The sequence below is a fragment of the Erythrolamprus reginae genome, chromosome 1 (genome assembly GCF_031021105.1).
Source record: "Erythrolamprus reginae isolate rEryReg1 chromosome 1, rEryReg1.hap1, whole genome shotgun sequence".
In the NCBI taxonomy this organism is placed as follows: domain Eukaryota; kingdom Metazoa; phylum Chordata; class Lepidosauria; order Squamata; family Dipsadidae; genus Erythrolamprus; species Erythrolamprus reginae.
In genome coordinates, this window is record NC_091950.1 from 326,777,019 (window position 1) to 326,800,509 (window position 23,491).

The 23,491-nt window shown below is 41.1% G+C and overlaps 1 protein-coding gene across 1 annotated transcript; it reads left to right on the forward strand.

Annotated features, from left to right (window-relative positions):
• Nucleotides 1–4,658: 4,658 nt before the first annotated feature.
• On the forward strand, nt 4,659–23,117 carry LOC139157239 (acetyl-CoA acetyltransferase, cytosolic-like). The gene is made up of 9 exons (XM_070733796.1): nt 4,659–4,799; nt 8,200–8,334; nt 9,311–9,492; nt 13,703–13,820; nt 16,413–16,556; nt 18,489–18,611; nt 20,998–21,152; nt 21,666–21,776; nt 22,857–23,117. Exons 1-9 carry the CDS (start codon nt 4,745–4,747, stop codon nt 23,022–23,024), a joined length of 1,191 nt encoding a protein of 396 aa, XP_070589897.1. The 5' UTR covers nt 4,659–4,744; the 3' UTR covers nt 23,025–23,117.
• Nucleotides 23,118–23,491: the final 374 nt, after the last annotated feature.

The window sequence follows — 23,491 nt, forward strand, 5'->3', positions numbered from 1 at the left end:
TCCAGAGGGTCGGGGCCCCCACAGAGAAGGCTCTTCCCCTGGGTCCCGCCAGACGACATTGTTTAGTCGACGGGACCCGGAGAAGGCCAACTCTTTGGGACCTAACCGGTCGCTGGGATTCGTGCGGCAGGAGGCGGTCCCGAAGATAGTTGGTATGGACGTGATAAATTTCATCAGTCTCTCTTCTCATTTCTTGCGGGTCAATTTGCAGAATTTCTGCCATTTTTTTCTCCCAGGTTTCCCCCCTTCTCTTCCATGATGTCCTATTGTATGAGGCATGTTCTTTTTTTCCTGGCAGTTTCTTCAATACTGTCAACTTTTTGTTCTACCAATTCTATCTTATTTTCTATTGTTTTTATCTTTTATTCATTTTCTGCTAGCATGTGTTGAATATTTATAATCTTATCATCTATACCTTTCACCTCATCTTTTTTTTTTACTTCCACCATTTGTATTCTGATTTCTTTGTGATGTTTTTTAGCTTCTTCCCTAGTATTTTCTAATGCAATTTGGGTTTTTGTCATTGAATTCCTGCATGAAAATTAGCGTCTCTTGAATAAATTGTAGGCTTATGGTTGATCCGGATTTTTCCTTTGCTAATATACTTTCAATCAATCTTATGGATTATTTATTATATATTATAGCAAAAAAAGGTTCACTAGCTCTCCTATATTATAATTATATAAAAATAGATCAATTTGAGATTAATATAATTATTTATACAAGTGAAAATATTATACGAAGCAGTATAGCACAGAACTAGGGGTATATAGGCTGTTATAAATATTGTTATTGTAAATACAATAAATGTAAGTAAGTATAAGTAGGTACAGCTATATTGATATAATAATCCAATTCCTTATATAATTTTCTCTATAGATATAAATAAATAGTTAACTGAACTAATTAATCAGATTAATAACAGCACACTATGTCATGTTTTGTGTAATAATGATAATTACAATACTTATCCTATAAATCTATATTAACCAAGACAACGGAGCACACTTGGCCAGTGAACCAACAACTTTTATTGTTGGTTGGCATCACAGTGACCTTTGTGTTCATTGGCCACTGACAGTGACACGTTCCACTTATTTTTTTCATTTTTATTTTAATATTTTTTTAAAAAATGAGGTGGACCAGTCAGAGTCAAAGATACTCCATGTAAGAAAGAGAAAGGTTGAGCTTGATGTACTCCACTGGCATTCCTCTGAGCTCCCCTTACCCAAAGAAACACCTGCAAATAATATTTATTTATTTATTTATTTATTTATTTATTTATTTATTTATTTATTTATTTATTTATTTTGTCCAATACACAATACATACAGAAGAGAGTAGACATGTAATAATATCTATAAAGAAAAGGATAGAAAAAAAGATATAAAAATAGAGGAGATATATGAAAGGAAGAAAAGATAAATGAGATAAGGAGAGACAAATGGACAGGGGACAGAAGGCAAATGGAGAGGTCAATCGAGAATAGTCTAAGGGAAAAATGTTGGGGGTTAGGGGTTGTTACTACTGAGTCAGGTAATGAGTTCCACGCTTCGACAACTTGGTTGCTGAAGTCATATTTTTTAGTCATGTTTGGTTTTTTTATATATTATAATAATAATAATAATAATAATAATAATAATAATAATAATAATAATAATAACCAAGAGCACTTAAAACACCACAGATTAACTCTGAGTTACAAATATTGTCTTCTATTGGTGCTTGTATTCCTGTTTCACCCTCAAAAGCAAACTGCAAAAACACACAGAAAAAAAAATAGAACCACAAAGATGCTGCAACTGAAGAAAATTTGTTTTCAGCTGCTTCTGCTTGCCATGATTGGATCAGGGTGATAAAAGGGAAAATCACTTTTTTCTACCAAGTTCTGATGTATGAAGTGCCATTAAGTAAAATTATTACAAACCTACAACCATAAAAATAAATGATATGGCTGTCTGCATATCAAGCTAAACTGAACTTATACCAACACTTACTTATCAGGCAAACCATTTTCTATATTTCACAAGAGAGTTCTTACTCATGGGTATTTATAATTAATTCTTATTACCATAAGGCGGACATGTTGAAACCTATTACACAGTAGTTCAAATTATTTCTCCTCTATGTACTTCAGTATAGGCCTTAAATAAACAAAAGCCTGTCAACTTACAGTCCCAATTTGCAGTATGTAACCTGATTCTAAAGTATAAAGATATCACGAGTGAAACATCAAACATTTAGAAAGGTTAGTAAATCAGCAACCTTTTTTGAACTAAATGCCAACAAAATGTTGAAATAATCAAATACTGTACCTTCCAACTTAAAGTCCCAACTTGTAATATATAACCTGATTCTAAAGTATAAAGACGTCACGAGTCAAACACCACACATTCAGAAAGCAGTGAGGGCCCACCCGCTATGGATGGGATTGGTGATCCTTAGCAGTTTTTGATGCACAGCCACGTGTGTACGTACCTCCGTGTGAGATTTCGCTTCTGCGCATGCGCCCGAAGTGAAATCTTGCACGAGGACCCTTGTGCGGGTGAGATTTCAACACTTTTTGCCCCCTTTTTGCTTCTGCGCATGCATTGCTAATTAGTGATTTTTGTATTTTACATCGGCTAACCCTACTTGAGATCTTTAATGTAGATAAATAAGATTTGGGGTATTTCTGTAATGACCACACTGAAAGTATTCAGAACTCCTGGTTTTATAAAAGGGAATGATTTGAACTCATCTTTTTAGTCAGAAGTCATAATATGAATATAAGGTTTACTGCAAGGGGCTTCTTATATTTTGTTGTATCATCAGCGGAATGATAAAAATAGATGTGCAGTATTGTAACTGGTGCTGTAGACTTCTCCAGAAAAACAGAAACTTTAAAAGCATGGCTGCTTTGTTTACATTTCATCATCTTAAAAAAAAAATAATTATGTCCCTTTCTTGAAGTTGTTTACAACCCTTCCTGTCAGAGCTCACCTGCCAAAACTCCTTGGCTTACTACGTTGGGTGAACCTAGCTGTCAATGTTTGAGAAACACGATTTGTGCTTTAGCATTATAAACCCAGTTTATCCCAGAACTTCAACATTATTCAAACTACCTGTGCAGTACTGGCCAACATATCCTGTAGAAAAAGATTTTGTTAGTAATGACTCTTACATTAGTCAATCTTGAAACATTTTCTTAATAGTTTTCTGGCTGTTTCAGAGCGACAAAAACATGCAAAATGCTCCATTACAAACAAATCGATAATGTTGAAAAAAAGAGATCATCACTCCCATGCAAGGGAAAGCAACCTTTACTCCAATTTCAGATAACCCCTTTAGATAGTTCTGCTTTCTGCGCAGTATTGAACTGAGTACCTAGGTAGGAGAAATCATTTTGCAAAAACCCACCTGAAATTTTTTTTAAAAGCAGAAACGGCAAAAACATTTTAGACTTAGCAGTTAGACTAGACATGAAAATTTAAAGGCCTCCTCCAGTCCCTGTGACGATATCAATCAGGATGGAGTTCCAAGAAGTTGGGCAATTTGTTTTTTACTATGTATTCGGGAGGGAGACTCCAGCACAAAATGTTCCAGGTAGGAAAATTGGCATGAACTTTTAAGGACGATTTTCTGATAACCCATTTCATAGAGATTTATTTATTTTTATTTATTTGTTTTGTCACGTACAGATATAATATTTACATACATGATACTAGTAAAAGAAAAACATTAGGATAGGGGGCAGAAGGCACTCTGGTGCACTCATGCACGTCCCTTACTGACCTCTTAGAAATTGAGAGTGGTCAACAGTGGATAGTCTAAGGGTAAAGTTTTGAGGGTTAGGTGATGATACTACAGAGTCCAGTAGTGAGTTCCATGCATGAACTACTCGGTTACTAAAGTATTTCCTGCAGTCGAGTTTAGAGTGGTTTACTTTAAGTTTGTAGCTGTTGTGTGCTCATGTGTTGTTGCGGTTGAACCTGAAGTAGTTGTTTAATTCCTCATCCTTACTACTAGGGACAGAGAGAGTTACCTTGTTATCAGTGGCCAGGGGTGGGCTGCTGCCCGGAGTGGGGGGGATGCAGTGGGGTAATGAAAATGAAGCTCCACCACAGAGCACCCAATTTGCACTGAAAGATATTGAAAGAAGATGCATAAGCCCCATAAGCCACGCCTACAGTGTGGTAGTAAACATTTTGGTAGCCCTTCACTGCCAGTGATCTATATTATTCATTACAAACCGTTGACCTATCTAGATTCCTAAGAGGTCAGTAAGGGGCGTGCATAAGTGCACTTCCATCCCGTCCTATTGCTCTCCTATACCTTTCTTCTATTCCTATATCTCTTCTTCTATTCTTTCTTAGATATGTTTTACTATAAGTATATCCTCTATAATCCTCATTATGTATTTTATTATGTGTATACTCACTAAAACCCTCATTGTGTATTGTACAAAATCAATCATCATCGCTGCAGGAGCACCAACGCCACACCGCAGGTATATGACCTGCGCCCCTCCCCCCCATCTGCTGTCTGCGACTGAAGCGTCCTCCGTCAGCCGCAACCTAGTTTCTGTCACATGAGGACGACGACGGCCGCCCTGCCAATGGAAGCCCTGCCAGATCAAGTAAGAAGTGGGCGGGGACAGGGGCAACCAATGAGAAGTAGGGTGCGCGTAGCGGCCTGAGTCTAAAAGGAGGCGCGAGCCGGTTTGCACAGGCAGAAAGCGTGCCTCCGCCTCTTTCGAAGCATCATGGATCGCGGAGACGAGGCCGTCGTTTTCGTGGCCGCTGCAAGGACCCCGGTCGGTGAGTTTGAAGCCATTCCCGGGGGGCCATTTGCCTCGATCTCGTGTTGCTCTGAAAGGGGCGTTTTCGTAGGCTGACATCCTGCTTGCTCCCAAACCTTGAACGGGTCCATTCATTCTGATGCCTGCGGGGAATTTGCCTTCGCCCCCCAAGTAGGATCGTGGTAAAGCGAGCTAGGGAATTGTCCTGCGAGAAAAATGTTGGAGAACCGCGAGGGCGGGAGGCTACAGGGCTCGTGAAACTGCTTAGTTAACTATTAATTGTTCGGGGGACAGCTTGGAAACGGTATTTTGGGGCAGTCCGGTGGAGTTTTCACAAGATTTTAACGTTAGATGCAAAATGTGCAAAGTAGCAAGCTCGATCGTTCTTTTCACACGGAGAGGCAGATATTCTTTTAATTTTTTTATTATTTTATTGTTTTGTTTTTTGAGAGGCAGATATTCTTGATCATGATTCTTGATCAAATGTATCTTTTTTCTTTTATGTACACTGAGAGCATACGCACCGAAGGCAAATTCCTTGTGTGTTGCAGTCACACTTGGCCAATGAAGAATTCTATCTATACAGGGTCTCCTGTTTGGGCAGGGGGGGCGGACTAGATGACCAGCAAGGTCCCTTCCAACTCTGTGAATCTGAATCAGATTTACTTAACAACACCCCCCCCCCTCACACACACACACACACACACACTACGCCGACATTCCTTCTTTACAATCTCGTCCTTCCCCCAAAGCTGGAGACGGCTTGGCATCTTCGTTTCTTCGCGTTCCCTTTTATTGATCTGTAAAAAAATAACTGTAGAGATTCATTAGGGAGAGCGGTTTGAAATTCACGGGAAATGATTACCAAAAGCGGGTGAGGGAATCTATTGGCGTTTGTCAGTCTTGAGCTTCAGGTAAACCTTGGGTGGAATCTCCCCCACCCCCGCTTGGTTTATTTACCAAATTTATTCATATTTATACCCCACCTTAGTGTCTCTAGACGGCTTGTAATATTAAAAAAGGGTTGGTGGTACTACGGCAGAAGAAACGATACGAAAAAAATGGGGGGGAAATCCTCCTCGCTTGCCCATTCACAGCCGTGGCTTTGTTTGTTTTTTTGCGTACTCCTCGAGGCTACTCCCTCGCCTGTACTCTTCTCGCAATGATTGGACCGTGGGTTATAGAACCACCACGTGAAGATGCGCTGATTGGTTCGCGACTCTTGCTGAGTGATCCCTCTTGCTCCGATTGGCCGCTTGGCCGGTAGAACCAGGACCGTCTGGTCGGCCGGCTCTTGCTTTTCCTGCCATGAATTAAAACCCAACTCCTGGTCTTCCATCTAGAAGGGAATCTATGTTATCACACGCCTGGTTCCTTTTATCATATGTGGCAGAAAAAAATATTGGTCTAAGGTTCAAACATGGATCGAGAAGCTATTAAAATATTAAATATTAAAATGTTAAAAATATTAAAACCTGATAGATTTTTATTAGGCATATTGCCAGAAAAAAATAATAAAGAAGAAATATATTTAATTGTTCACATAGTGACTGCCACCAAATTGTGCACAAAATTGGAAGTTGAATACCAACAGAAAAAGAAGTACTAAGGAAGATTATGAACTGTGTGGAAATGAACAGATTTGACAATGAAAATTAAGGATAAAGAAGACTCGGAGTTTTTTTTTAAAATGTGGGAAATTTTATGCATGGATTGAAAATAAACATGAATAAAATAGTTAATGTAAATTTAATGTAAAAGAGATAAAGATATGAGCAATATGGTTCAGAGAACCCGGTTGACAAAAAGAGAAACGGAGTAACACATACTTAAAATTACTCTAGGTTGGAAATGGAATTTAAGATTTGACAATACTGTATGATTATTAGAATTGAAAAGTGAAGAAAAATTGCTTAGTCTGTCATTTATTAAATTAAAATTAGCTACAAATTATATCTTGGGGGGGGTTGTTAGGCTGAATAATTTGATTTGAAATGCTATTTAGGATACTTTACTATTTTTTATATAAAACTTTTTATATAAAACTTTTTACAAACATTATTATTCATTGTATGCTTTTAAGGTGGAGAAAAAAAATCATTAGAAAGGAATTAGACTGCCTTGGAGACTTGGCTTCCAAACACAATATTGCATCTTAGCTTAGGATGGTTGTTCCCCCTTCCACTTTGATCTTTTCCTCTTCTGATTAGTTGTTCCACACAGTTTTATTTATTTATTATATTTATTAACAAATCCACCAATCTCACTGTCAAGTGACCATGGGTGACTTACTATATCAAAACAAAAAATTAAGTGTTAAAAATGCTTAAAAATGAGCACGCTACAATCTAACAAACCTGTATAAAAGGGACGAATATGTAAATTGGATCTTCTAAACAATTCAGGAGTAGGATGGTCTCCATTGGGCCCCCAAACCTTTGGCAGAACAAGGTTTCCAGAGCCTTTCAGAAGGCCAAGATGGAGGAGCAGACCTGACATTGAATGGCACAATATTTCAAAGGCTGGAAGTCGCAGCAAAAAAGTCCTTTCTTTTCCTGGACCCCACCAGCCAGAATTCCTTGCCTGATGGTGTTAACAGCTTGCCTTTCTGTTGGGAGCAAGTACAGTTAGTCAGTCCTATTTTATAAAGTCTTTCCTAAAATTTTGTATGACAAGAATAAAAAAACCCCTTCTTAAATCAGTTTCTTAAACATCCATGTAAGATATCATAGTTGAGAGATACGAATAATTCCTGAGTATATCCAACAAGAAAGCAGTGGAGACTCTTGTATGTATACTTTAAAAATTAGGCTGCCCAAGTTTTTCTAATTAAAAGAACTTTAATAATATAGTTTAGAGTTCTATTTAGTATAAGGAGGTAAAAAAATAGATACACAAAATGCATTTATTGAAGTTTACTAGGTATGACAACTGGAATAGTGCTCTTTGGCAGAGCAAGAAAATGCTACCATATTTGAAGAACCAGTTCTCAAATTGTTTGACAGTACATTACATCAGATAATAAAACAAAATGCCACTTTTAATGAACAAAATAGCTATAACTTAACTTTTAAGTACACCAATGAAAATATATTTTATTTTATATTATATTTATGTTTATTTTTTCTTTTATGTACACTGGGTATGTACACTGATGTACTAATCATAGTATTAAAAGTATTAATGTACTTTTATGTACATAATGTATCTTTTCTGTTATGTATATTGAGAGCATATTCACCAGTGACAAATTCTTTGTGTGTCCAATCACACCTGGCCAATACAGAATTCTATTCTATTTTCCTAGAATTGTAATCTGCATGTGTTACCTGGAATGCTTAAAAGAATAGAATGAAAGAAATGAGGAAATTGAGTGGAATTAAAACACACCTATTTCTTATTTTTTATATTTTACCTAGGATCTTTCAATGGTGCCTTGTCAACCCTGCATGCCCATGAATTGGCTTCAGTAGTCATTAAAGAATTGTTGGGGAGGACAAAAATCGATCCTAAAGAAGTATCTGAAGTTATACTTGGACAAGTATTGGTTGCAGGTATGATCTTAAGGAAGCATTTATTTAGAATTTGGATCAGGATCCCATGCAAGACCTTTTCTCTTGCAAATTTGCTATGCAGAAACTAAACAGAGAGAGAATGAATTATATAGTTCTGTGGTTTTACTTAATGGAAATCATACTTTCTTCCCACATGTTCAAGGTCATTTTCCCAAAGTAGCAATTTGTGTAGCAGTGTCTAATGTTCCTAGCAGATGGAACGACTTTGACATTTCTTTCATATTCTTGCATTGATTCTCCTTTTGCAGTTCCCATTACTTGTTGCAAGAGAAGGACTTCCAAGTATGCACGCATAAATCAGAGAGAAGAGTGGGTGGTGGCAAACAAGGACAGGAATATAATGAAGACATCATGGTTCTTCCTTTCCCCACAATTCTGGGTGTTTCACATCAACTATGTGACAGTCTAACTACCTGTATTGTTCCTGCTTCTGATCCCAATTGGTTTTTTCTCCTTCTAATTTAGTCTTCTCTGGTTTTATTACCTGCATATGTGCTTCCCTGTGAGAGTCAGTATGGTGTAGTGATTGAGGTATTGTTCCAAGAATTGAGGAGATCCACCTGACCTAGTCTTCAGTTAGAAACTATTTGGGTGATTTTGCTCCTATGAATGCAGGCCAGCCTTAAAACAAACATTCAGGTCATGCCGAAAGTTAAAAGGAAAAAACTATACACTACCTTCACCTGTCCACAGCAGTGCTGAATATAGCCCAAAGGCAATGAAGTCAACCTAAGAAAACAGGGAACTAAAGTAACTTAAACATTTAAGACATGAGCATTGAAATGAAGAGTGAAACTTTCATTTTTACAAAGCAGCACATGGGAACAAGAGGTGGGACGTTAATTTAAAATGAGTAATTTACGGGCAAACAGCACAGGCACCCATCTGTCATTAAGAAATGAGGTGGAAGAATGAGGTTAAAGCAATAGTCGTTCCTGTGTGTTTATTTCTGTAGGTGCTGGCCAGAATCCTGCTCGACAGGCCAGTGTCGGGGCAGGGATTCCATACGTGATACCAGCTTGGAGTTGTCAAATGGTATGCGGATCAGGCCTGAAAGCCGTATGTCTCGGGGCTCAGTCTATTATGACAGGAGATTCCAGTATAGTGGTGGCTGGTGGTATGGAAAACATGAGCAAGGTAAGGCTGATCTATGTTCCCAGAGTTTAAGGTTTGCTGCTCTAAGATGCTTATGCTGAAAAAGATTGGAAGGATGATTCCCATTGGAGAATCATAGCACTAAAGAATACACAAGCTGTACATTGAGCCTTTATGAAGAGCAACCTCTTCTTCATCAGCTACATCTGCAATAGTAGTGGGTTGCCCCCGATTTGTCCTGGTTCGGTGAACAAGTAGTGGCGACTTTGGGGGGTTCCACCCACCCACCTGGGATGCTTCTGTGCATAGGCAGAATCACTGCATGTGCACGAGCAAACCAGTAGCAACAGGATTTACAACCCACTACTTATTTGCAACCATAACAGCTTCAGCTTCAGTGTGCTGAGGCTTGGTCCCTTCTAAGTTGCCTCCAAATCCCATTATTCCATAATTGCACTGTGTCCAGCTCAGTTTGAGATGTTACACAGGACATGACTCGATGCCAAAAAACAAATCATACATCATCATCATCATCATTATTATTATAATATATTAGATTTGTATGCCGCCCCTCTCCGTAGACTCGGGGCGAATCACAACAATAACAAAGACAATGTAAGAACAAATCTAATAATTAAAAAAAAACACTTAAAACCCCATTATTAAAAGCAAACATACACACAAACATACCATGTATAAACTGTATAGGCCCGGGGGAGATGTCTCAGTTCCCCCATGTCTGACGGCCGAGATGGGTCTTAAGAACTTTACGAAAGGCAAGGAGGGTGGGGGCAGTTCTAATCTCCGGGGGGAGCTGGTTCCAGAGGGTTGGGGCCACCACAGAGAAGGCTCTTCTGTGTCCCGCCAAGCGACATTGTTTAGTCGACTGGATCCGGAGAAGGCCAACTCTGTGGGACCTAACCGGTCGCTGGGATTCGTGCGGCAGAAGGCGGTCCCGGAGATATTCTGGTCCGATGCCATGAAGGGCTTTATAGGTCATAACCAACACTTTGAATTGTGACCGGAAATTGATCGGCAACCAATGCAGACTACGGAGTGTTGGTGTAACATGGGCATACCTTGGGAAGCCCATGATTGCTCTCGCAGCTGCATTCTGCACAATCTGAAGTTTCCGAACACTTTTCAAAGGTAGCCCCATGTAGAGAGCATTACAGTAGTCGAACCTCGAGGTGATGAGGGCATGAGTGACTGTGAGCAGTGAGTCCCGGTCCAGATAGGGTCGCAACTGGTGCACCAGGCGAACCTGGGCAAATGCCCCCCTCGCCACAGCTGAAAGATGTTTCTCTAATGTGAGCTGTGGATCGAGGAGGACGGCCAAGTTGCGGACCCTCTGAGGGGGTCAATAATTCCCCCCCCCCAGGGTTATGGACGGACAGATGGAATTGTCCCTGGGAGGCAGGACCCACAGCCACTCTGTCTTATTCAGGTTGAGTTTGAGTCTGTTGACACCCATCCAGACCCCAACAGCCTCCAGGCACCGGCACATCACTTCCACTGCTTCGTTGACTGGACAAATCCCATTACAGTAGAACCTCGACATACGAATTTAATTGGTGCCGGGAGGAGGCTCGTAAGTCGAAAAGCTCGTAAGTCGAAACATTGTTTCCCATAGGAATCAATGGAAAAGCGATTAATGCGTGCAAGCCCAAAAGCGTCGCGCCCCCCTGACGGCGTTCGGCGGCTTCCGAAGCGGCGCTGGGCGAAAGAGGGCGGGCAGCAGCAGAAGGCGAGAGGTGCCTCTTCGTGCGCTCGATCTGCAGCAGGGGCGTTCTCGGCCCAAGGACCTTGGGGGTTGGGGGCGAGCTTTGCCAAGAGGGACCGGGTTGTGACTGCACCGGGCTCGGCTGGAGGGGGGGGTCCTTGGCTTCTGCTGGGGGGGGGGGGGTCTGGACGCCCCCTTCTCCGGCTCTCCGGCAGATCGAGCGCGCGAAGAGGCACCTCTCACCTTCCACCGCTTCCCGCCCGCCCTCTTTCGGCCAGCGCCGCTTCGGAAGCCTCCGAACGCCGTCAGGGGGGCACGTGGCTCTGCAACTGCATCAGCGGCGGGAGCCGGACCCGGCCGCTGCCCCCCCCGCTAGCTCCGAGGCCAGGAACCCGCCACCGTCGAGAGGCCGGTTGGGAAGGAAGGAAAGCAGGAAAGCGGCTGCTGCCCGCCTGCTTCTCTCCCTCCTTCCCCGCGGCACTTGGTGAGCGGAGAGGCGGTCGCCTCGCCTGCCACCCCACTCTGGGGGTCCTTGGCTTCTGCCTCTCCGGTGCCACCGACCAAGCGGAGCAGCGGCGCGGACGGCCCGCAGCCAGGGTGGGGGAGGCGGGGCGTGCATCGCCGGCTTGTCCCGTTCTGCGGCGCACACAAGGTTGACAGGCATGCAGGATGACAGGCGAGCAGGAGGACCTTCCTAACTCCCTCCCCCCAGCCGAAAACCCAAAGGCCTCGGCTTGTATCCCGAATTTGAGCTCGGGAGTCGAACAAAAATGTCTCTCCCCTCCCAGCTCGTATCTCGAAATCCTCGTATGTAGAGCAGCTCGTATGTCGAGGTTCTACTGTATTCTATAATTGCACTGTGTCCAGCTCAGTTTGAGATGTTACAAAGGACATGACTCGATGCCAAAAAACAAACCATATATGGACCCCCACCAATATCTAAAACTTTGAGTGATGGAATTGAGTGGTTCCACACAACACTAAGAGATCGAGTAATCATGCTTTCAACCAGGTAATTTCTTTAGAAGAATTTGCACTTTGTGCTAAAAAATTGTGTAGCACTTTATGCTCACACAAATAGAAGTAAGTATTCTTAGGGCTTTGGTTTATCTTATATTCATGGCAGAGTGACCAAAAAAACCCGTAGGGCAGGAGTAACATCATTTTACAGGAAAAACGGGTTATTGCTAAATCTTGAAGGGAAACTACATTGAAATAGATCCAAGTAGTCATTATGGGGGAGAAAAGGGGATTGTGCAACTGGTTTAAATGACACTGAATAACTAACATGTAGCTTGTTTGCTAGGGTCTTTCTGCTTTAAACTAACCTGAGTTATTCCAACCGTGGTTTATCATGAATTGAACTTACTCACTCTCGCCTTTGAATCTCTAGTATATACGAGTAGAAGTAGTAGGGAAAGTAATTTGGTCAGAGAGAAAAATAACTGGAAAGTGTCTGTTTAATGTACATTTATGAGTGTGTACTGTATAGGATAGGATAAGTTTTATTTTTTATTAGAAACATAGAAGACTGATGGCAGAAAAAGACCTCATGGTCCATCTAGTCTGTCCTTATACTATTTCCTGTATTTTATCTTTTATTATTACATGTGTTCACACGCACACACACACACGACAGAATCACAATCAAGAAAGAAAGACAGAAAGAATGCCATTTTGGGGCTTTCCTTCATGTTGATGGCATTTGGACATTGGCCTGACATTTCATATCTGAATGGCACAATTTCTTCTAAAACTTACATGGCTTGAGGCCAAAGAATTCTTCTGATCCTTTTGTTTTACTGTTGTTTCTAATTAAAAAAAAATAGCGGGGAGATTATTTTGCAAATAATGGATTTAGCTGCCTATGCCTCTGGTCATAAAGCAAAATATTATTTAGTTTATTTCCAGCCTTCACCTTCATCCCACGTAGAATCCAGGAGGAAACAATAGGGAAGCTTGTTTTTTCTTACACTTTTTCTCATTCATACCTACCGAGTCTGCGGAGAGGGGCGGCATACAAATCAAATCAAATAAATAAATAAATAAAATTAAAAATAATAATAATAAATAAATAAATGTCATTCTTCTAGTGGGAAATCTCAGAGATCCAAGCTGAAACCTTAACCAAAAGCAACATGAGAAAATATTATTTTACTGAAAGAGTAGTAGATCCTTGGAACAAACTTCCAGCAGACGTGGTAGATAAATCCACAGTAACTGAATTTAAACATGCCTGGGATAAACATATATCCATCCTAAGATAAAATACAGAAAATAGTACAAGGGCAGACTAAATGGACCATGAGGTCTTTTTCTGCTGTCAGACTTCTATGTTTCTATGTTATGCATACAAAGCATGTACTCTACAATTGAGTTGGGATATCTTCTCTATATTATATTTATTTATGGCCGGTGAATGGAAGGGTCATATAGTGAGAATGGATGCTCAAGAGGTTATTTCCATCCATCTCTAAAGAAAGTTGCTTTCAGTGTCCTAAAAGTATTAAAATGTTTTTTTCCTCCCAGGCTCCTCATGTCATTCATCTGCGGGGTGGGGTGAAGATGGGGGAAGCCTCTTTGCAAGACACTGTCATCGTAGATGGTTTGACAGATGCCTTCTACGGTTATCACATGGGTATTACAGGTAAGCCATACGAAAATAGCATTTTCAAGATTTATTTATTTTATTTATTTATTATTTGTTTGTTTTGTCCAATACACAATAATACACAGTGAAAGTTATAGGAGATATATTCAAGTAGAATGTATTAAAGAAAGAATAGAAGAGAAAATATAGGAGTAAAATATAACTAGAGAGAACAGCAGAAAAGATATAAGAGGTATATAGAGATAGAAGAGATATAAGGGATAGAAGAGAAGATATTTGAGGTGTAGCAGAGACTATAGGACAGGGGACGGAAGGCACTCTGGTGCACTTACGTACGCCCCTTTCTGACCTCTTAGGAACCTGGTGAGATCAACTGTAGATAGTCTAAGGGTAAAGTGTTGGGGGTTAGGGGATAATACTACGGAGTCTGGTAGTGAGTTTCACGCTTCGACAACTCGATTGCTAAAGTCATATTTTTTACAGTCAAGCTTGGAGCGGTTAATATGAAGCTTGAATCTGTTGCGTGCTCTTGTGTTGTTGTGGTTGAAACTGAAGTAGTCTTTAACAGGCAGGGCGTTACAGCATATAATCTTGATTGGATGAAAGGGTGTCCCAGCTTTATTTCACAGAAAAAGGAAGAGTTGACAGAAAACAAGAATTATAAGGATGGAAGGAAAACTATTGAAGGAAAGCTAGTGCAGCTTTAATGTGGGCTTGCCGGCTGGAATTGCAATGAATCCCTGTACCCACACTCTGTAAAAGCATGGAAATACAGTGGTACCTCAAGATACGAACCCCTCGTCTTACGAACAACTCGTGATACGAACCCGGGGTTCAGAAAATTTTTGCCTCTTCTTACGAACCTTTTTCGAGTTACGAACCGGAGTTCGGAGACTGCTGGGAAGCCACGCGGCTGTTTTAAAAGGTGACAGCCGGGCGGCGGGGCTTCCCAGAAGCCTCCCGAACGCCGGTTCGTAACTCGAACAAAGTTCGTAAGAAGAGGCAAAATTTTTCTGAACCCCGGGTTCGGTTCGGGAGGTTGCTGGGAAGCCCCCCAGCCCGGCTGCGACCTTTTAAAACAGCCGCATGGCTTCCCAGCTGTCTCCCGAAGCCGAATGCGGAAGTTCGGCTTTGGCGTTCGGCTTCAGGAGACAGCTGGGAAGCCGCGCGGCTGTTTTAAAAGGTCGCAGCCGGCCTGGGGGGCTTCCCAGCACCCCCCGAACCCCAAACCCGGGTTCGGGGGGGGTGCTGGGAAGCCCCCCAGGCCGGCTGTCACCTTTTAAAACAGCCGCGCGGCTTCCCAGCAGTCGCCAAAAGCCGTTTTTTTGCGGGTTTTTTTTTTGGTTGCACGGATTAATTGACTTTACATTGTTTCCTATGGGAAACAATGTTTCGTCTTACGAACCTTTCGTCTTACGAACCTCCTCCTTGCACCAATTAAGTTCGTATCATGAGGTATTACTGTACCTGCTTATAGAGCCGTGGTGGCACAGTGCTGCAGACTACTTCTGCTGACTGCCAGCTGCCACCAATTTGGCAGTTCGATTCTTATCGGTTCAAGGTTGACCCAACCTTCCATCCTTCTGGTGTCAGTAAAGGAAGGATCCAGATTGTTTGGGGCAATATGCTGACTCTATAAACCACTTAGGGTTGTAAAGAACTGTGAAGCGGTAAATGGCGTCTAACTGCTATTGTTATGTCCATGCATGTATGAGCTAGAAAAAAAAAGTAAAGAAGCCCTATTTAGAGTCACATTTGCCAGGCAAAGTGCTTCTTCCAGGTTCATCATTACACATTGAAAGGTAGATTGGCACAGTGGTTAGGATGTTGCACTGGATGCAGAAGGCCCAAGTTCTAATTACCCAGGAAAATTCACTGGAGTTCAGGCCAGTCTCTCTCTTTCTCCCTCAGTCCAATCTACCAAAAGAGGAGGAAGGGGTGTTGTTTAAAATATCTGGAGCTGTTGCCAAAAGGTGTGATATAAATAATAAAATAGCAATAAATGACTAGATTTATTATATAATCAATATAATAGCTGACAGTAGATCTGCAGGTCAGCGGTTCAGATCTTATCACCGGCTCAAGGTTGACCTATCCTTCCATCCTTCCGAGGTGGGTAAAATGAGGACCCGGATTGTGGGGGCAATAGGCTGTCTCTGTTAAAAAGTGCTATTTGCTAACATGTTGAAAGCCTCCCTGAGTCTAAGGAGAAGGGCGGCATTAAAAAATTGAATGAATGAATGAATGAATAAATAAATATATTTAATGTATATGACATATAGTCTGTAATAAAAATGGTGTTATAAATCTTCAAAGGCATCCATCACTATGCAGCCATTTGCACCTCTTGCTGAGTTGATTTCAATAACTTCTCTCCTAATCACCTAATCAAGTAGGATCAACCTCACAGGATTTCAGAACTGCATTTCTTTGCTTCTGATATTCTACACTCATTCAGTGGAAGTACATTTCCAACAAAGTACATTTCCAATTCTAACAATTCAAAACTGATGGGAATGTGTGAACCTTACAGTATTAGGAGAATCAGTGCAATAAATGTAAGTAGATAGTAACTAAATTCTGACCCATTGTGATTAGAGGATCTACTGTATTTTTCAATTGTTTCAGCTGAAAATGTGGCCAAACAATGGAAGGTTACACGAAATGAACAAGACCAACAGGCTGTAATGTCACAGAACAAGGCTGAAAATGCTCAGAAGGGTGGATATTTTGATAAAGAGATTGTACCTGTTGTTGTACCTTCTAGAAGAGGTAAGTTGGTTTGACATATTGGATAAAGGGCCGGGATATGTTTGATTCATCTTTGTATTCATTTTTATTTGCTTCAATTCTTCCTCCCTCATGTGTTAGATAGAATAATTGGTGTATTGGGAAGGCAGAGATACTTAGTAACTTCAGGCATAATGAGTTAGTGTTTACTGCTAGATGAAGATAAAATTGTGAATGTAGCCCTTGTGTGCTGCCAATTATAAACATATAGACGTTGAAAAGAGAAGAATAAGTACAGATCTGGAAAGAATGTTGTGTATCATTCATTGCTGCCACAATGTCAGTTTTGAACTCGTTCATAGCTTGAATCAAAGTTTCTTCCTGCTTCAGTATCATGTATTTAAAAAAAATAATTGCATTAATTTAATAGCAATTTAAAGAATAATCCCACTGAATTTTAAAATTTCCCATGAGTTAATTTTAAGACATACCAATTTTGGGAACCTTATTATGAATTGAATATATTTATGCTATAGCTTGATTAATAGTGGTCTGTTGAATAAATCAAAGCAGATTACTTCTTATGTTAGTCCAAAATCAAACAACAGATTAGGTTCATACCGTACTTAAAACCCAATGTGGAATTCTATACTTTAATACATTAACTTAGTTTATCACTCCTAGGCTGGAATACAAATAATTAAGGAGTGTGGGAAATTGCAGTAACTGAAAAGTTGGCTAATAGTTGTTGTCATATAAAGGGAGAAATGAGCACGCTACCACTTTTTAATAACAAGAAGCTTATAAACTGGACATTAAAGTTCCAGGGTGAAATGCTACTGCAGATGATCCCTCTAGCACTCTACAGAAGGGCAGTGCATTTTTTTAAAAAAAAATTAAATTTTCAACAAAGAATAAAATGTAAGCAAGAGAAGTAGGAAAGAAAAAGTCAAGGGAATGACTTCCCACTTTCTTTGATAGTAATACAAATGTGACATAGTGTGACCTCTTACTCCAACGCTAACAGTATTTCTATAATCATAAACCAGTTCTGATCATCAAATGTCAAAATCAAAGTCATTTGTTTTGGTTTCAAGCAAAAAATCCAAAAGTGCTTTCCAAGCAGTCGTTTTTTGGATCAAAATGTTTTGCCATCTCCGCCATCAGTTCTTCTGTTGGCGGTATCTGTATGTCCTTCCATCCCTCTGGCATACAAAAGTCTTGCCGATGTTATACATAAAAACAGACTCATTTTTTCCCAAGACATTTACCCATCAAGCCTAACAAAAAAAATATCTGGTTTCAATTCTGTGTCCCAAGAATTCTTTGAACCAAGATACATATCTCATCCCAGTATTTCTTAATCTTTTTACATTTCTACCATCTAAGATTGAAAAAAAAAAGGTACCTTCAGGCCAGGGGTGGGTTCTAACTTACCTCTCTGCCAGTTCGCTTCCCCCTGTGCCACGTGGTGGTGTGTGCTTTGCGCATGCATTGAGTGGCAAAAAATGCCAAAAAAAGAGCTGAAAACCAGATGGCGATCGCATGCATAGTGCTGGATACTCAGCTTCTGTGTATATGTTGAAGAACATAAAAACCTGGGGGGGGGGGAACCCCACACCTCCCAAAATAATTTTTTTAAAAAAAAAAATCCCCCCAAATTTAAAAAAAAATGATTTTGGCACCCACAGACCAGTACCGACTGAACTGGTTCCATGATATTGGGTAGCTATTGGTTCGGGTGAACCAGGAAGAACCCGCCTCCGCTTTAGGCTGATTACCTTTCCAACATATGTTTGACACATTCGTATACGTTTTTGACAGTTTATGAGATGTTAAAATACCATTGATACCCGCAGCACACATCTTTGTTGAAAAAGCATGAGAAGTCGAATTGCTAATAGGAAAAATTTCACCTTTCCTTTTTTGCACAATGTATAAAATGTCTGCTGCTAAAATACTCGTTTTTGACAGGCCCCACAGAAGTCAAAGCTGATGAACATCCTCGCCATGGGTGCAACCTAGAAACAGTGGCAAAGTTGAAACCTTGCTTCGTAACCGATGGGACAGGCACCGTGACTGCAGCAAATGCCTCAGGTTGGTTTGTTGAGCAATTGAAAGATAAGCCATAAAGTCACCTGTTCCGGTTTTAGCAATCTGATGTTATTAAGGATGAAGAATAAGAGTAGGCGGGCATTTTTCTAATACAATTAATACAGTTTGGATTTAGTGGAAGAAACATGAATTATTAGAGTGTAGTGTTGTGTGAGTAAGGCCTTGGCTAAAGAATTCAAAGGACTGGATAGAAAGCACATTAAATTGAAGAAAAACACACAAAAAAGCATTCAAAAATTATGCCTAATGCTAAGTCCTTCTCTCACAAAATGGCAAAGAAGACGAAACAACCACGGTACTGATCATTAACTTCAACTGCAAACGTTTAAATTCTGGTACTACAGGTGGTCCTTGAGTTACGAATGTAATGGACCCTGCCCATGCCGTTCATACCTCGAGGATCTTGTACCTTGAATGACTCCCTGCTTTCACCCATGCATTCGCAAATTTAAGGCATGGGTGAATACAGTGATCCCCCGGTTATTGCGTCCCCAACCATTGCGAACAGGGTAATTTGCGATTTTTGAACCCAGAAGTCATCTACGCATGCGTGCCCTTTTTTCTATGGGCACGCATGCGTAGATGGGGCCCGGCAGATCAGCTGCTGGGCGGCTTCCCTGGGTCTTCCCCCTCTTGCTGGCGGGAGGGCGAGCAGCGGGCATCAGCAAGGAGTTTCCCCACCGCCCACGCAAACTCCTCGCTGCCGCCCGCCCTTCGCCCGCCCACGCCGTTCATTCTCGCCGCTTTCGAGCTGAGTCCTGAAGCGAATTCGCTCCAGGACTCAGCTCGAAAGCGCCGAGAGCCAGTGGGGACAAGCCGTTCGCTGGCGCTGGCTATCGGCGCTTTTGAGCTGAGTCCGGAAGAGAATTCGCTCCCGGACTCAGCTCGAAAGCGCCGAGAGCCAGCGTGGACAAGCCGTTCGCTGGCGCTGGCTATCGGCGCTTTTGAGCTGAGTCCGGAAGAGAATTCGCTCCCGGACTCAGCTCGAAAGTGCCGAGAGCCAGCGTGGACAAGCCGTTCGCTGGCGCTGGCTATCGGCGCTTTTGAGCCGAGTCCGGAAGCGAATTCGCTCCCGGACTCAGCTCGAAAGCGCCGAGAGCCAGCGTGGACAAGCCGTTCGCTGGGCCGACATGGGGGGCTTGCCAGCACCCCCCGGACCCCCAACCCGGGTTTGGGGGGCTGCTAGGAAGCCCCCCATGCCGGCGGCAAACAGCCGCGCCGCCCCCAATCTTCGGCTCCTCGCTAGCGCTGTGGGAGTAAAAACACCATCTGCACATGCGCAGATGGTGTTTTTACTTCCGCAGCGCTACTTCGCGAAAACCCGCTCGTTGCGGGGGGTCCTGGAACGGAACCCTCGCAACGAGCGGGGGATCACTGTAAATGGTTCATTAAGTGCACATGAGGTGAGGTACTTCTCTCCCCCCCTCCACTTCCCCAATTCCTTCCCATCACCACCAGCTCACTTTGCGCCCGGACGGAGACCGGATGCTCCAAATGGGGACTTTATTTATTTTATTCGACTTCTATGCAGCCCATTCCCGAAGGACTCGGCACGGCTTACAACAATATAAAAATACAAATACAGTAAAAAAGAAGTCAAATATGGAAAATCTAAAACTATACTGCTCAAAAAAAATAAAGGGAACACTCAAACAACACATCCTAGATATGAATGAATGAATGAAGTATTCTCATTGAATATTTTGTTCTGTACAAAGTTGGATGTGCATAACAGCGTGTGAAATTGAATGTCAATCAGTGTTGCTTCCTAAGTGGACAGTTTGATTTCACAGAAGTTTGATTTACTTGGAGTTATATTGTATTGTTTAAGTGTTCCCTGTATTTTTTTGAGTGTATAAACCCCACTTAAAGAACCATAACTCAATCAATCCAGGCAAGACATACATACCATTCAATGTAATTTGGCCATGACAGATGTCAGTTTCATGGCCCCCAGGCCTGCTGGCAAAGCCAGGTCTTCATGGCCTTTCGGAAGGCCAGTGGGGTGGAAGCAATACAGACGTGGGGGGGCCGGGGGGTTGAAAATGGAGGGATTTTCTCCCTTTTGAAACACCCCAAAGATATGCCTATAAGGCCTCAGGGATTTGCTCCATTTTCAAAGGCCTCATAGGCATCTATGGGGTGTCTTAAAGTTAGCTTAAGGGAGCAAATCTTAAGATCTTTTCCGAGAGAAATTTCTTTTTCTCTCAAAATTTATCCTGGCCAAATTGAAAAAATTCCACTGGATATTACTGTTTTATGATGGAAATATCCATGAAGGTATAACTGGGCAAAACTGATGTATCTGGAGAAATATCAAGCTTTGTTAAGATACTTTAAAGCTAGATTTAGTTGTTTTTCTCTTCAGGTATAAATGATGGTGCTGCTGCTGTCATTCTTATGAAAAAATCAGACGCAGTTAAAAGAAATCTCATTCCTTTGGCACGGATCGTGTCTTGGGCTCAAGTTGGCACTGATCCTTCAGTTATGGGAATAGCACCCATCACGGCAATAAGAAAAGCTGTAAGTAGGCAACAGGGTCCATTATATTGAATTAATGTGTTAGTTCTGAAAATAAAACTCTTTTAAGCATAGAATATTCATATCATAAGAGGTATAGCTTTGCTAATGCATGCTTCATTAATTCTCTGTGTTAGTGAATTTTTCTAGATATTTTTTCTGGATATTAACTCTGTGTTTGTGTATGTACTTGTGCACGTGCACATATGCTTTTGTGGAAAGAATACAAGTGCATTGGTCATTAGTGAAGATTGAACTCTCACAAGTTAATTGAATTGGGCATTTTTATTATAGCTACTTGTTCCTGCCCCTTATGTGTGCTCAAATTCCATCTTAAATATTGACTTGAGCATTGAATTATTTGTTAGAAAACCGTACTTGTAACCAGAGCCTCATTTATCTTTAAGTATTACAAATTTGGGGAGGGGGGATAGAACAGAACTCATTATTTTCTAATAGAATTCAGCAATGATTTTTAACTATGGTTAACTGAAGGAGCTTGTTGATCTTTTACAGGTGGAAAAAGCTGGTTGGACATTAGATCAAGTGGATCTGTATGAAATTAATGAAGCTTTTGCTGCCTTAGGTGTCACAATAACAAAAGAACTAAAACTACAGCCAGAAAAAGTATGTTTAACTATGCCATAAAAGCCCAATATTCCAAATACTTCAAATGTTTATTTATAGCCTGGAATGCATATGCTTCTCCAGATATAGACCACTGCTTGATCAAAACATATTGTATGCAAACATACAATATTTGCTAGGTGGCATGGAAAGGGGTAATATTCAAAAGTTTTGTATTATGAAATAAATTGCAGGACATCAATCTGGGGAAATTTGACAAACTATATAGATGGGGGATTCCTTCTAGTGCAAATTGGTACTTTAGTGATTAAAAGCTTATCTTTGTGTGCTGTGATCCAGAACCTCTCAGAATCTTATGTTCACTTTTTAAAAATCTTCTTGTTAAATATAAAGACATATTAGATTTACTTATTGGCCAGGAGCAATTAGACAGACACACAAGAAATTTTGATTTGATTGGACACACAAGGAATTAATGAACATCAGATATAATTTGGCACTCAATGATGCTAGTTAAATAAAATTTCATTGACTTTTAGAAACAAAGCTTATATTGAGCTGTAGACTTCTACTAGCACTTCCAAAGGAACATACCTAAGCATTGCAATCCAAAAAGGACATTAAAAAATTAAAGGAAATCCAGAAAACAAAGGAATGATTGAAGGCATTTGGTATGTTTAGGCTATAGAAGATAACATTAAAGGGGTGTACAATAAGAATCTTACCTAAAGGGCTGCCCTATAAAGGATTGGATTTGTTCTCCATTTCCTCAGGAGGTGAAATCAGAATTAGTGGATTGTAATTGCTGGTTAATATTCATGCTGGATTTCAGAGTGATTTTACTGACAGTAAACCAGTCTCTGGAAAGGGGCGGCATACAAATCCAATAAATAAATAAATAAATAACCAGTAAGTTTACTTGATGAAATAGTATGCATCCCTTCTCTGGCGGTTTCCTGTGATCTCAGCATGAAAGTGAGTCTTGTCCACATTTATAAAATCTATTGTCAGGTTTCCAATCCTTACTGTAAACAATAGGTTCCAAAATAGAAAGGAAGATTTCTACATTTGATTTAACATACAGTATATGCTTCTGATGCTATTTATTTATTTTGGCAGGTTAACATTGAAGGTGGGGCTGTTGCTCTTGGCCACCCTCTTGGAGCATCTGGTTGTCGAATCCTAGTTACACTTCTGCACTCACTAGAGCGAACAGGTGGAAAACGAGGAGTAGCAGCTTTATGTATTGGAGGAGGAATGGGCATAGCTATGTGTATAGAAAGATAAAGGAAACCTTTTTTAAAATTTTATATAAATTTGTAACCATGACTCATCTATTAGTAAGTAATAAAGAAACAGTATTTGCCAATACTGGCAAGATCTAAGCATCCTGTCGTCAGTTTAAATAGAACTTTCTCCATTAATCTAATGAGGACAACAAGGGATCCACGGAATCTTTTAAAATTGTGATGGCGAACCTATAGTACGTATGGTAGAGGTGGCATGAAGAGCCCTCTCTGGTTACACATGCCATCACCAACTGCTCTTCTGGTTTCCAGTGCGTGCATGCGCTCTGGCCAGCTGGTCTTTATGTGTGCTGATGTGGCGAGGGGGGTGTTTGCCCAGGTTCGTCTGGTGCACCAGTTGCGGCCCTATCTGGACAGGGAGTCCTTGCTCACAGTCATTCATGCCCTTACACCTCGAGGTTCGACTACTGCAACGCTCTCTACTAGGTGTACCTCTGAAGTGTTCGG

Bases quoted from the DNA above. Each gene is read 5' to 3' on its own strand.
- LOC139157239 (XM_070733796.1), top strand. From the start codon at position 4,745: ATGGATCGCGGAGACGAGGCCGTCGTTTTCGTGGCCGCTGCAAGGACC. The intron at 4,800-8,199 runs GTGAGTTTGAAG...TATTTTACCTAG, and splicing joins CGCTGCAAGGACCCCGGTCG to GATCTTTCAATGGTGCCTTG. The intron at 16,557-18,488 runs GTAAGTTGGTTT...CGTTTTTGACAG, and splicing joins TGTTGTACCTTCTAGAAGAG to GCCCCACAGAAGTCAAAGCT.